The sequence below is a fragment of the Camelina sativa genome, chromosome 19 (genome assembly GCF_000633955.1).
Source record: "Camelina sativa cultivar DH55 chromosome 19, Cs, whole genome shotgun sequence".
NCBI lineage: Eukaryota > Viridiplantae > Streptophyta > Magnoliopsida > Brassicales > Brassicaceae > Camelina > Camelina sativa.
In genome coordinates this window covers 20889525-20901338 of record NC_025703.1, presented here as the reverse complement: position 1 = coordinate 20901338, position 11814 = coordinate 20889525, and the positions used below count along the sequence as shown (strand labels likewise).

The 11814-nt window shown below is 36.7% G+C and overlaps 1 protein-coding gene across 1 annotated transcript; it reads right to left on the bottom strand.

The window, feature by feature from the left end:
• On the bottom strand, positions 2864 to 11543 carry LOC104766820 (CLIP-associated protein). The gene is given in 22 exon segments (XM_010490785.2): positions 2864 to 3236; positions 3351 to 3452; positions 3573 to 3641; positions 3743 to 3811; positions 3897 to 3971; positions 4084 to 4188; positions 4561 to 4659; positions 4746 to 4909; positions 4969 to 6588; positions 6698 to 7052; positions 7131 to 7229; positions 7463 to 7580; positions 8731 to 8816; positions 8907 to 8975; positions 9056 to 9130; positions 9449 to 9546; positions 9685 to 9846; positions 9938 to 10103; positions 10253 to 10321; positions 10535 to 10597; positions 10707 to 10862; positions 10964 to 11543. Coding segments are annotated over 22 exon segments (4311 nt in total). The 5' UTR covers positions 11297 to 11543; the 3' UTR covers positions 2864 to 3077.

The window sequence follows — 11814 nt, the reverse complement described above, 5'->3', positions numbered from 1 at the left end:
TGATGTTAAAAAAAAAAAAAAAAGAGAGAGAGGATATGTACAGAGTTTTTGTTCCTCATTGAGATTTTTTATATTATCTTACTTTTCTCAAATTATTATAAGGTTATCATATAATTTTTAGAACATCTATAGAAGATGAACAAAATTTTACCACCATTTTGATATCTAATGAACTGAAATATTCGACCTAAGTTTTAAATTAGAGGGTAGTGTTTTATCTTAAGTGACTAAGTTAGTACTTTCTATATATAGTAGTCAAATTAGCGAATCAAGTGTTAATAGTTAATACTAGCTAGCAAAATTAAAAATACAAGCTATCTGTATATCAAGTGTTAATAGTTAATACTAGCTAGCAAAATTAAAAATACAAGCTATCTGTAAAAATCTTTTGAAGATCAGGTTCAGAGATAAACATGTATAGATAACTAAATCGAAGTTATGTTCTGTATATATATTTATCTCTTAATCTCTGTTGCTTTCTACTATTCATATTACATATATCAATGTAAACATATATATTATTTTTCTGCTAAACTGTTAATATCATTAATATAATGAAAGGTTTGGCTTTTACAAGAAGAGCCTTTGACATTTTGACTCCTTGGCAAAAAGAATAAAAACAAGGGAATCAAATTGGGGAAATCACTAGGAAGTGAGATCATGCTAATCACTAGTAAACATATATATTACCATTTTAATTTTGATAAAGAGCATTTTATCATTGATATATGGAATGATATGTAAATATAACTCCAAGTAGAGTAGAAAGAAAACAGATATGCACTCCTTGGCATTGGTGGGGACAATAATATTTAAGACAGAAGTTGGGTTCCTATTGGAAACCTCAATGATTTGTAATAAGAGACAGTGTAATAATTAATATGTTTATATATGTTGCTAAACAACCTTCTTTCATCATCTATCAAAACTTATTTAATTACTTTCATTATTCAAATATGCTAATGATATTCTGAAATTGTCATATCTGGTCTTCTAGACTCTACTATGCTCATGCAAAATATGTAGCTTTCTTCTATAACTAATTATGATCGAGGAGGATAAAGTTTAGGTCACTATATTGTCTACTTGATGATCTTTACCAGCTTTGGAATTAAAAAAGGTCTGTCTTCATTAGATTAGATTAATAAAATTAAATACGCCATCTTTCCTCATCAGATTAGTTAATTCCATTAGCTTTAAAATATTAAATTAGCGTGTTGGGTTTAAGGAAACGATAACCCATACCAATAAAACCTTAATCATTTGCATAAGACAATGTTTTTTTCAGGTAATCACAAGCTAATAATACTTACTTTATTAGATCGCACGTACCGTAACCTCAATATATTATTTTCTGCATTGCTAATTACCTACAAATAGTAATACTAAGTACTATATACGTCTGAGGTTTGGATAATTAAATAAATAATGATTATTGCATATAGTTTGTTTTTCCGTTGTCATGCAATATGCATATTCAAGTCGTTAGTACAAATGTACAAGTACAAACCAATAGGTTATAAGATGTATATATTTAAAAAAAAAAAATCATTGAAATTTCAACATGCAACAAAGTTTTCAATAACTGGTAGAAATGATTGACAACAAAAATTTACAAGTAGAAAAATGATGACAAAAATGGTTGACATACAAAAATGATGACGAAAAATGATGTTTGATGGCGACGTGTCTCTATTTTTTATCAATAAGAAATCAGAAATACAATAATACAATTTTTTTTAATACTATACGAATATAGTAATCGTATAAGATAAGGTGGACCTAAATATCATACTGAAATATTAATAAATGCATATATTTTGGATCTGACTTTATATAATATCTTTATTTAGGAAAATTGCAAACTATTTCGGCGGTGGTTGGGGAATCATTTGCCCACACCTTCTATTTCGTGCTACCATTTTTATTATTATCATTATTATTTTCTATCAACCATCCTAATTTATCTAGAGATTCCAATATCGGATTTAACAATATCAAGTATTAACTAGCCAAAAATGAAAAACTATTGTTAAAATTCTAAATTAAGCAATGATTTAAAGCATATAAAATGAAGAAATTTATGTGAAAAAAGAAGGAAAGATAAAAATGATTTTCCTTAGTTGTGAAATACTTTTGGAAATAAAATATTATAGGAATCGATGCATTGAAAAAGCATATCGATGGGGAAGACAAGCAGGCTCTCTGTCTCATCGTGCTATGTTCCTCCACGAGAGGGTAATAATTGGTGATCCCAATCCTAACGCAATAATTATTTCTCTTTTATGATTACATACTGTATGTATATTTTAGCCATAAATTATCTGACCATTGTAAACTAAATTATTTTAGGATAATTATAAATTCTTAAAAAAAAAAAAATTCTCCCAAACTGCACTATCCAAATCTTAGTTAAACTTCAAAAATACGACAGTTAATTTAGATGATGTTACTCAACAGTAAACTTTAGTAAATGCTCTAAAACATTTATCGAACCTTAAATCTGTGGTAGTTTTAGAACGTTATTAGAATAATTTTTTTGAAAAAATGTAATTTAATTTGCTCAAAAAAAAATATGTACATAAAAAAAATGGATAGAAATTACTGCAGCAATGAGTTAAAATGTGATTCGTGAGTGGAAACCAACAGATAAAAAGATCATCAAAATTTTACTTTAACATTTTACAATTTCTGATACTATCAAATTGGCTTTGTTTTAAATAAAATTTAATTTAAAAAATGTTATGTTAGAACTTGACTAATTTTTTTTGAAGTATCATCAAATTTCAGACCAATGTTAATTTACGGCCAGATGGGAGGTTTTAATCATAGATCTTTGTTTTGTTCACTAATAAAGGTATTGTAACAATCAGATGCAAAGTTTTATAAAATTTAGGAGATAATAAACCAATACAAAGCAAAATAAACCACACAACACCGTAACATTGGGAAAAAAAAACCAATTTGCAAAATTACACCCAAAAAAATGAAACACGCCCATATACAAAATAAACAATAATGAATAATGACCCCAAGACACAAGAGAAACCCTATGAACGTTGATTACAAGCAGCTCGTTAGGTGTCTGCGTCGATAGGGGCACCGTTTCTAGCCTGCGAGATCCGGTTTGCGTAGATGGTCACTAGACGAACCTGCGTGCTGTTTAGACCTTCCAAATACGGCAAAAATGCTTTCCCAAGCATTATATATATGTCTACCAGACAGAACACCACTGTCTGCAACAAACACATATCCCAAAAGAGCTCAGATAATTTTATACGATTTCGTAAGTCTCAAGTTACTGGTATGAGTTTAAAACTTATAAGTTTTTTTTTTCTCAATTCCTTTACCTTGCGGACATCTGCGCTATGGCTCCCAAATGCTTCAAAAACCGCAGGCAAAAAAGATGGCAATTGCTCCATTAATTCCTCTTGCGAGAGCCTACCCACAAGCTGTACACAAGAACCAATGAAACTGTTTCAGTGATGAGACCTGATGATTATATCTTTATCCGACTTGGTATTAGCAATCTGGGAAAACACACAATATACCGTAAAATTCAGAAATCTTACCTTCGTTAAACAATTTATGCAAGCGACGAGAGTTTTCTCATCTTCTGTCACCAATAATGGGACGATAACCTGAAGCAGAAATGTATTTCGCTTATAGACTAATCAACTAGAAGAAACAAAAGCATAAAACCAAATGAGGCCGTGAAAAGAGAGGAACTCTAAGTACATACAGTTAAACATCTGAAAGGATCGTATTGGGACAAGACCGTGGTCAGACATTGCTCAGCTTCACTAGAAACCTGAAAAGGTATTATCATATGAGATCTGGAGACCTATAGAAAGGGGTTTATCCACAAAAATAAGGTTTGAGAGTATAATCCTTACTTTTGGAACAGTGTCCTTTGATACATGAAGCAGCTTTTCAATTACTATTTCAACAGAATCTTCCATGGCATCTTTCTGAAATTAATAAGCAAGATATATACAAGTAAGAAAAGGTGTTTGTAATTTCACAAAGCCACCCTTAACGTGTTAGAGATGCTTGATTGATGAGGCTAAGTAAGGAACAAACCTGGCTTTTTAGCATTTCAGAAATCAGCGAAAGAGCAAGCTCTCTGATTGAAAAATCTTCGTCATCGAGCACTTCAAGAACAACCGTCAAAATTTGATTGAAGTACTGGGAATAGAAAAGTAGGAGGAATCTCCATTAGGATTCATAGGCAAGTGTACATGGCAAAAGCAACTACGAAAAATAGACTACTTCTGACTCAGAACAACAAAACGAACGAGAATCACTTACAAAAACCACAACTAGTGAATACATGGTTTGGCGTGCTAAGTTTTTACTTATAAGTTAAAGATCTATTCATCATTGTTAAATTTATCCCACCAACAGAGTTTACCAACACATTTTTCTTGTGTTGCCCAATCTTCTTGAGCCTTGTAAATTTCATAGACTTACAATCTTAACAGTAGAACTGTACTATATAAGATATAAATGTCACAACCAACTACTCCAACTAGTGGAACCAGGGTTCATTAGGTATACCTTGGTCCAAACTGATTCCTCGTTAGCTACAGAGGCTTCAATTAATTGCTGGAGTCCAGATTTCTTGCTCGAAGAAGGGCTTCCATCACTCCCATTGATCTGTGAAAGCACAATCATTAGATACGCTGTTTAGTACCAGAGGTAAAAGATAACGACATTTAGCAGATGTGACAATAGTTACTAACCAAATGTAGAATCTGAGGAATGCTAGGTCCAGATTCCAGCGTTGGGCTGACCTTAATAGATGCAAGCATGTACTGACCTAAATCTAATTCGCGAGAGACCTCATTTTCATGTCTTCCCTCCAAGGAATCAACGCTTGTCAGATTCNTAGTCCGTCGTTAAGGGCCTCGTTCAAAGAAGCTGGACCATCAACATAATTTGACATATCACCAACTTGCAATTGGCTATCATCAAAACTCCTCCTCCTGCCAGCGGACATTCTTCCCCCAANCGTTCTTGATATCAAATTCTGTCCAGCTGAAGCAAATGTGTAATCTGAATCCTTGGGGTTCAACAGATCACTAGCAGAACTGATCCCAGTTCTGAGGTTCTGATACAGCTTTTCCTGGGTTCCACTGGAAACACTTTGACCAACACCACCAGTGATCATTGTTGGCTCCTGGGAAGAACTCCACTTCCTGCCACTATCACTATCAACTGAACCCCCAGAATACCGTCCAAGGAATATATTCTTCTTGGAGGCACCAGCATACCCTTCTTCAGACGATGTCCCAATGGCATCAGATGGATCATAAGACTTTATTCTCTGTTTATCTTTTTTACTCTGCATATAGTTTAATAGGTCCACCTCGATGCGGGGAGTATATTGTTTGAGTGATCTTCTCAGAGAGTTTTGCTCCTCAACCGACAAACTAAGAATGTAATTTAGCAGTCCCGCAGAATCATAATGATTGTAAACAGATATGATGCAAGTAATGGAGGCTTCTTTCAACTTGGTATTTTTGTCACGGGTTAATGGCGTCAACTTCGCCAGCCACAACTTCAAGATGCCACTATTACCCGAAATTTCAGGGTTACCAGCGTACCTGTTGAAGGAGTTGATGGCAAATTCAATGACAGCTAATTTAGCCTTTGGTGATCTCTGCTCATCCAGTGAACGAAGCAACGCAGGTAAAAGGGAATCCACACTGTAGGTTTTGCTGACAATTTCCAAGGTTGAGGAGCAGGGTTGTCTAACTACCTCTTTAGGATCGATTAGCCGTGAGAAGACATGGGGTAGGACTCTTTCCATGTAGCTCTCAAAAGGCTTTCGGCAAGATGGTATAAGATCCGCAAGTGTCGACAGTGCTGCTTGTGCGACCTTGTGGTGAGGATCATCTAAATGCCGGAGAAATAGTTTCATTACTTTCTCAAAACTTTGAATTACTTCTTGAGCCCCTTTTGGGCCTTGTTGCAGGAGAGTTTGGAGAAAATTAAAAGCTGCAACTCTAGCACACCAATCAGAACTTGAGTTTAGTCCGTCGTTAAGGGCCTCGTTCAAAGAAGCTGGACCATCAACATAATTTGACATATCACCAACTTGCAATTGGCTATCATCAAAACTCCTCCTCCTGCCAGCGGACATTCTTCCCCCAACATTCTTCCTCAAAAGTGGCCTCTGGAAATTGGGAACATGGCTAGCGTTTGATTCCCTGAAATTCAAATCTCTATATGCGGTATCCATCTGCTGTCGGTCAAAATGACCTGCCATAAACCGCCTCGCCTCTCTGGCATCGTTGTTTTCCTCAAAAGAACTTCTCTCATTTCTGTCTGAGACCCGTTTCGCTGTCAAGGATGAAAAGGTAGGATGAGACTCGGACAACAGATTGCCACGGTATGATGATCTTCCTGAGTCCTTTGAAGCTTGAATTTGGGTGATGATATCTGACAAACCAAGGCCACCATTGCGATTACTGCCTTTGTTGATGCTATGCGTTGATTCAGCAGTTGCGCTACTTGTGTAACTATTGGATGCTGGAACAGCAGCATGGAAAGGAGGATCACGAGACGATGGAGGGTCAACTCCTGCACTAGGGGAAAAAGAATACAATTTAGCTGCGCAAGGATATCTTAACTCATGTTAAAGGACGTTTCAAAAACAAATTATACTCTCGTAAGGAAAGAAACTCAATACCTAGATCCAAACTACTTGAACGAAGGGCTGCAGGATTTTGTCTATCAGATACATGCAGTCCTCGGAGCATACTTTCAATGGCACTGACCTTCTGCTTGCTTGATTGTAACACACTTTCCAGACTACGTTCAGAACCTTTACTGACATCCTTTGATTGCGAAAGGAGTAACCCAGAAGAAAGAGATCCTCCAGTTGATAAATTTGAGCTTCTATCCATAGCGACTATGGCTGATGTTCCATATCCAGGTAGATTAGATGGAGCACACGTCTGAGAAAATGAAGGCTGAGAATGTCTCTCACGGACAGATGGTGAGGCGTGTCTCCTATGAATCCCACCATCTTCTTCATTTATTAGCTGAGAACATATGGAATGCCTTATCAAGCCTCATTGATGCTAATAAGCAGACTACTATAGAGAGTTGAGAAGTCTTACCCTTTGTATGACAGGGTCAAAGGAGGAAAACAAACGACGAGAACGATCAGGCCACGTTTTTGCAAACATTCTGTAGCACATTCTAGCAGTTGTTCGTACCTGTTATTCAATATATTTACAGCTTTCAATGGAACATGGGAAAGAGATAGATGGGCAATACAACAACTACTACAAATCATTTGATACTGTTGATGCAGAACATACATCCCATTAAAGTTGCATTCAATCCTAAGCACTGCCTTACCAGAGAGATAAACAAGGAACAATAAACCTACTTCATAGCATCTGCCTCATAACCTATAGTCTTATGGAAAATAGTACCACAAACCTACCTCACTCATAGCATCTGCAACACAGCATCTAATCAGATCTTCATATAGATCAACGGATCGCTGAATTTCTGGAGCATCAGGCCAATGTTCGAGTGTTAACAATGCATATTCACAGCATCTGTATTAAAAGAATGAGATCAATTTACAGAACATCATAAGTTTTATTTTTGATACAGAACCTCGAGTTTACCTTGCTCGCAGAATTGCATTTCGGTCATGTTTCGCTGATTCAGCTATCCGAGGAAGTACACGGGCAGCTTTGCAGTTACGCAGCATCTGGAATAGCAAGAAACCATCTGTGTAAGCGCAAAACTTAGACAAGCAGGCCAGGTTCTAGAAACCAAAATAAGCAAGCTAATAATTTACCGTTTTTATGCAGTTATCAGCAGATTCTGCAATTACAAGTACAGTGATCACAACCAGCTTGAAAAGCACCTGATTACCATATATTACTATTAACAAGAATGTGTATGCGTTGAATGTTATGGCAGTAAACGAGAGGAGGTTAAGCTTACTGGAATAAACATCTCAGCGCATGCTTCAAAATCTCCCAGTAACTCTTTTGATAAGAGACACAAGAGATGACAGGCCTACGAACATGAGAAATAGCATATGAAGGAAAGGCAATGGCAAAAATGGTTATCAAAACTACATAAGATAGGATGCATTAATCGAATATACCGTTCACCCCTACTAGCAAAATGTATTTTCTGGCTAAAACGAATATAAGTTTTACAAAGATGAAGGGTGTTGGCATCGAAAAAGATTAATTTTCTATAAAAGTACTTAATGGAAATGGAATACCCCACCGAGTTGCCAACTTATCAATTTGTTTTACAAGGAAAAGAAGAATCACAATACATTCTAAATCCTAATAATGAGGATGTCAAATCGAAAATTTAACTAACCTGCTTGANTGATGGAGCACACGTCTGAGAAAATGAAGGCTGGGAATGTCTCTCACGGACAGATGGTGAGGCGTGTCTCCTATGAATTCCACCATCTTCTTCATTTATTAGCTGAGAACATATGGAATGCCTTATCANCATACAAGAAATTTCCCCTGCTGCTGGAGAATATATTATCATGGATACAATCAAAGCAAATGAAACTTAGTTTCAAAGATAGACAGAAAAAAAGTATAGACGTGGTACCTCCTGCAACAAGTCCTTCAACCCTCCGCATAGCTGANGCATCTGTATTAAAAGAATGAGATCAATTTACAGAACATCATAAGTTTTATTTTTGATACAGAACCTCGAGTTTACCTTGCTCGCAGAATTGCATTTCGGTCATGTTTCGCTGATTCAGCTATCCGAGGAAGTACACGGGCAGCTTTGCAGTTACGCAGCATCTGGAATAGCAAGAAACCATCTGTGTAAGCGCAAAACTTAGACAAGGAGGCCAGGTTCTAGAAACCAAAATAAGCAAGCTAATAATTTACCGTTTTTATGCAGTTATCAGCAGATTCTGCAATTACAAGTACAGTGATCACAACCAGCTTGAAAAGCACCTGATTACCATATATTACTATTAACAAGAATGTGTATGTGTTGGATGTTATGGCAGTAAACGAGAGGAGGTTAAGCTTACTGGAATAAACATCTCAGCGCATGCTTCAAAATCTCCCAGTAACTCTTTTGATAAGAGACACAAGAGATGACAGGCCTACGAACATGAGAAATAGCATATGAAGGAAAGGCAATGGCAAAAATGGTTATCAAAACTACATAAGATAGGATGCATTAATCGAATATACCGTTCACCCCTACTAGCAAAATGTATTTTCTGGCTAAAACGAATATAAGTTTTACAAAGATGAAGGGTGTTGGCATCGAAAAAGATTAATTTTCTATAAAAGTACTTAATGGAAATGGAATACCCCACCGAGTTGCCAACTTATCAATTTGTTTTACAAGGAAAAGAAGAATCACAATACATTCTAAATCCTAATAATGAGGATGTCAAATCGAAAATTTAACTAACCTGCTTGACAATGGTAGATCTCCGGTCAGCTAATTGAGTACTTAAGGGACCAACAAGTTGCTTCAGGAGACCTCGAAAGCAAGAGTAATCAGTCGCACCTTCAACAGAAAAAAGATTTCATGAGATGACATACAAGAAATTTCCCCTGCTGCTGGAGAATATATTATCATGGATACAATCAAAGCAAATGAAACTTAGTTTCAAAGATAGACAGAAAAAAAGTATAGACGTGGTACCTCCTGCAACAAGTCCTTCAACCCTCCGCATAGCTGAAATACGCATTGACCAGTCTTTCTCTGGGACGAGTGTTGCAGCAACTTTCTCAAATTCTCGTGTCAACTCCTTCTCTGAGTACACTTTGATGGGGTCAATGGGTTTTTCAGTGATGTCGGCATCTCCTGAAATGAAAAGATACAAAACCAGTCAGCCGAGATGGAAATATTGCAAGACCAAGTTTTAGACTTTAATACTTAAGAGAAACATTTTCACCCCCAAATAAAGAGTTTTCTCTCGTGGGAGCTTTTGCCCTGGGACTGCTCTTTTTGGGATTGACACTTGATGCCTTCACCTCACTAACAACATGGTGACCACTACGGGAATCTGTCGAACGCTGTTGTGGCTCAATACGTTCTAGTCTAGCATTAATGTCCTTCACCTGATAAAAAAAAAGAAAAAGAGTTGTAGCAAAGGGCACCCGAAGACATCATATTATTCTTAATCAAAGTAGACTAAGTTATGATGCAGATGAAAAATGCATTATGCATCCTCGTTCTGCATATGGATGAATCTTAATCTGAGATTTACCATATATGATGGAAGATGGTGGCGCTGAAGCTCTTCTCGAAATTGAGACCCACCCTGCATATACATCTCCTGAGAAAACAGAATATCAATATTAACATGACGAAATACTAAATCCTGAATTCTATGAATTCTCTAAAACAAAAATAGACAGATCTCCACAGAGGAAGTGAATTTTCTACTGAAACTGAACTCAAAATAGAAAGAGTTCACTAGTAACTATGTCAGTCACAAATAATAATAATGATAAAAGTCGAGGTACACAAAGGATGGTACAAAGCTCACCTCAATGCACAAAATTGCAGCTTCCCGAACAGCTTGATTAGGGTCATTTAACATCTGAAGTATCTGATAAAACAAACAAACACCCGCGATCAATTCAATATCGATACAAGAAAAGGCACTAAAGGCAAAAGTAGAGATATCAAAAAAAAAAGGGAGAGATAGAGAAACTCACCGGAGCAAGAATAACACGCTGAAGAGGAAGTTCGGTAGATGCAAAAAGACCAATAGCTGATGTAACAGTACGCGCAAACTCTTCCCTAACTCTCCAACTCTTATGCATCCAAGCATACGAACCCGCTCTTTCAACTATAATCGTCGGAGACGAAACCTAAGAAAAAGTAACAAAAAGAACTCAACCTTACACACTTCTAAGCAAACACAAAGCAATTCAAATTCCCTAAAAGTTTAGTAAAATCTATCAACACTCACCTCCATAAGAGTGGTTAACAAGCGCCTAGCAGCATCCCTAACGGGTTGCTTACTATCACCAAGGCGCTCGACAACAGCAGGAACAAGCGCATTCAAATGAAGCTTCAAATGCTCACCAGCGAGCACGGCGGCAGAAGCAAGCGCTTGTAGCGCACCTTGAGAGACTCTAAAATTACTATCCTTGAGGAGATCCAAACAACAATCGACAAGTGACGTCACTTCCGCAGGGCTCAAACTCTTCCTAGAAGCTTCGAGAAGTTGATGCAGCCGCTCCACAGCGGCCATGCGCTCCTTCGTGTCCTTGGCCCTCGCCATTTCTAAAGCTTCCTCCATATTACCTACCGACGATTCCGATCTGACTCTACTCCGTCCAGATCTGCTTTAATCTCCAATCAGAACTTCACAAATCGAATCGATTCAAGGATGAACAGAGAAAGAGAGAACCGTAGAGAGAGAGAGAGAGAGAGAGAGAGAGTGTTGTGTTGTGTTGTGTTGTGTGTGTATCTCTGTAATGTGATTGAGAGTTTAGAGAGAGAAAAAAAGGGATTTAGAGGAGAAGTGTCGTTTAATTTTTAGTACTTAAGAGAAAAGAGTAAAGGCGACTGAGACTGTTAAAAAGACTAAACTCATTTTTTTTAAGAAGATAAACGAAACCATGTGGTTGGCTGGCAAATTTGAGAAATTACCCTTGCTTTTCTTAATAATTACTGTTACATGCCACTGTATTATGTTATGGTCTGAACTTTTAAGGCACTGGTCGCGATTCGGAACCGGTTTAATCCGGTTTAGGTTAGTGTGAAGAGAATTGAGTAATCACCGAATTTTATAAACTAATTCCTTTTTTTTTTTTG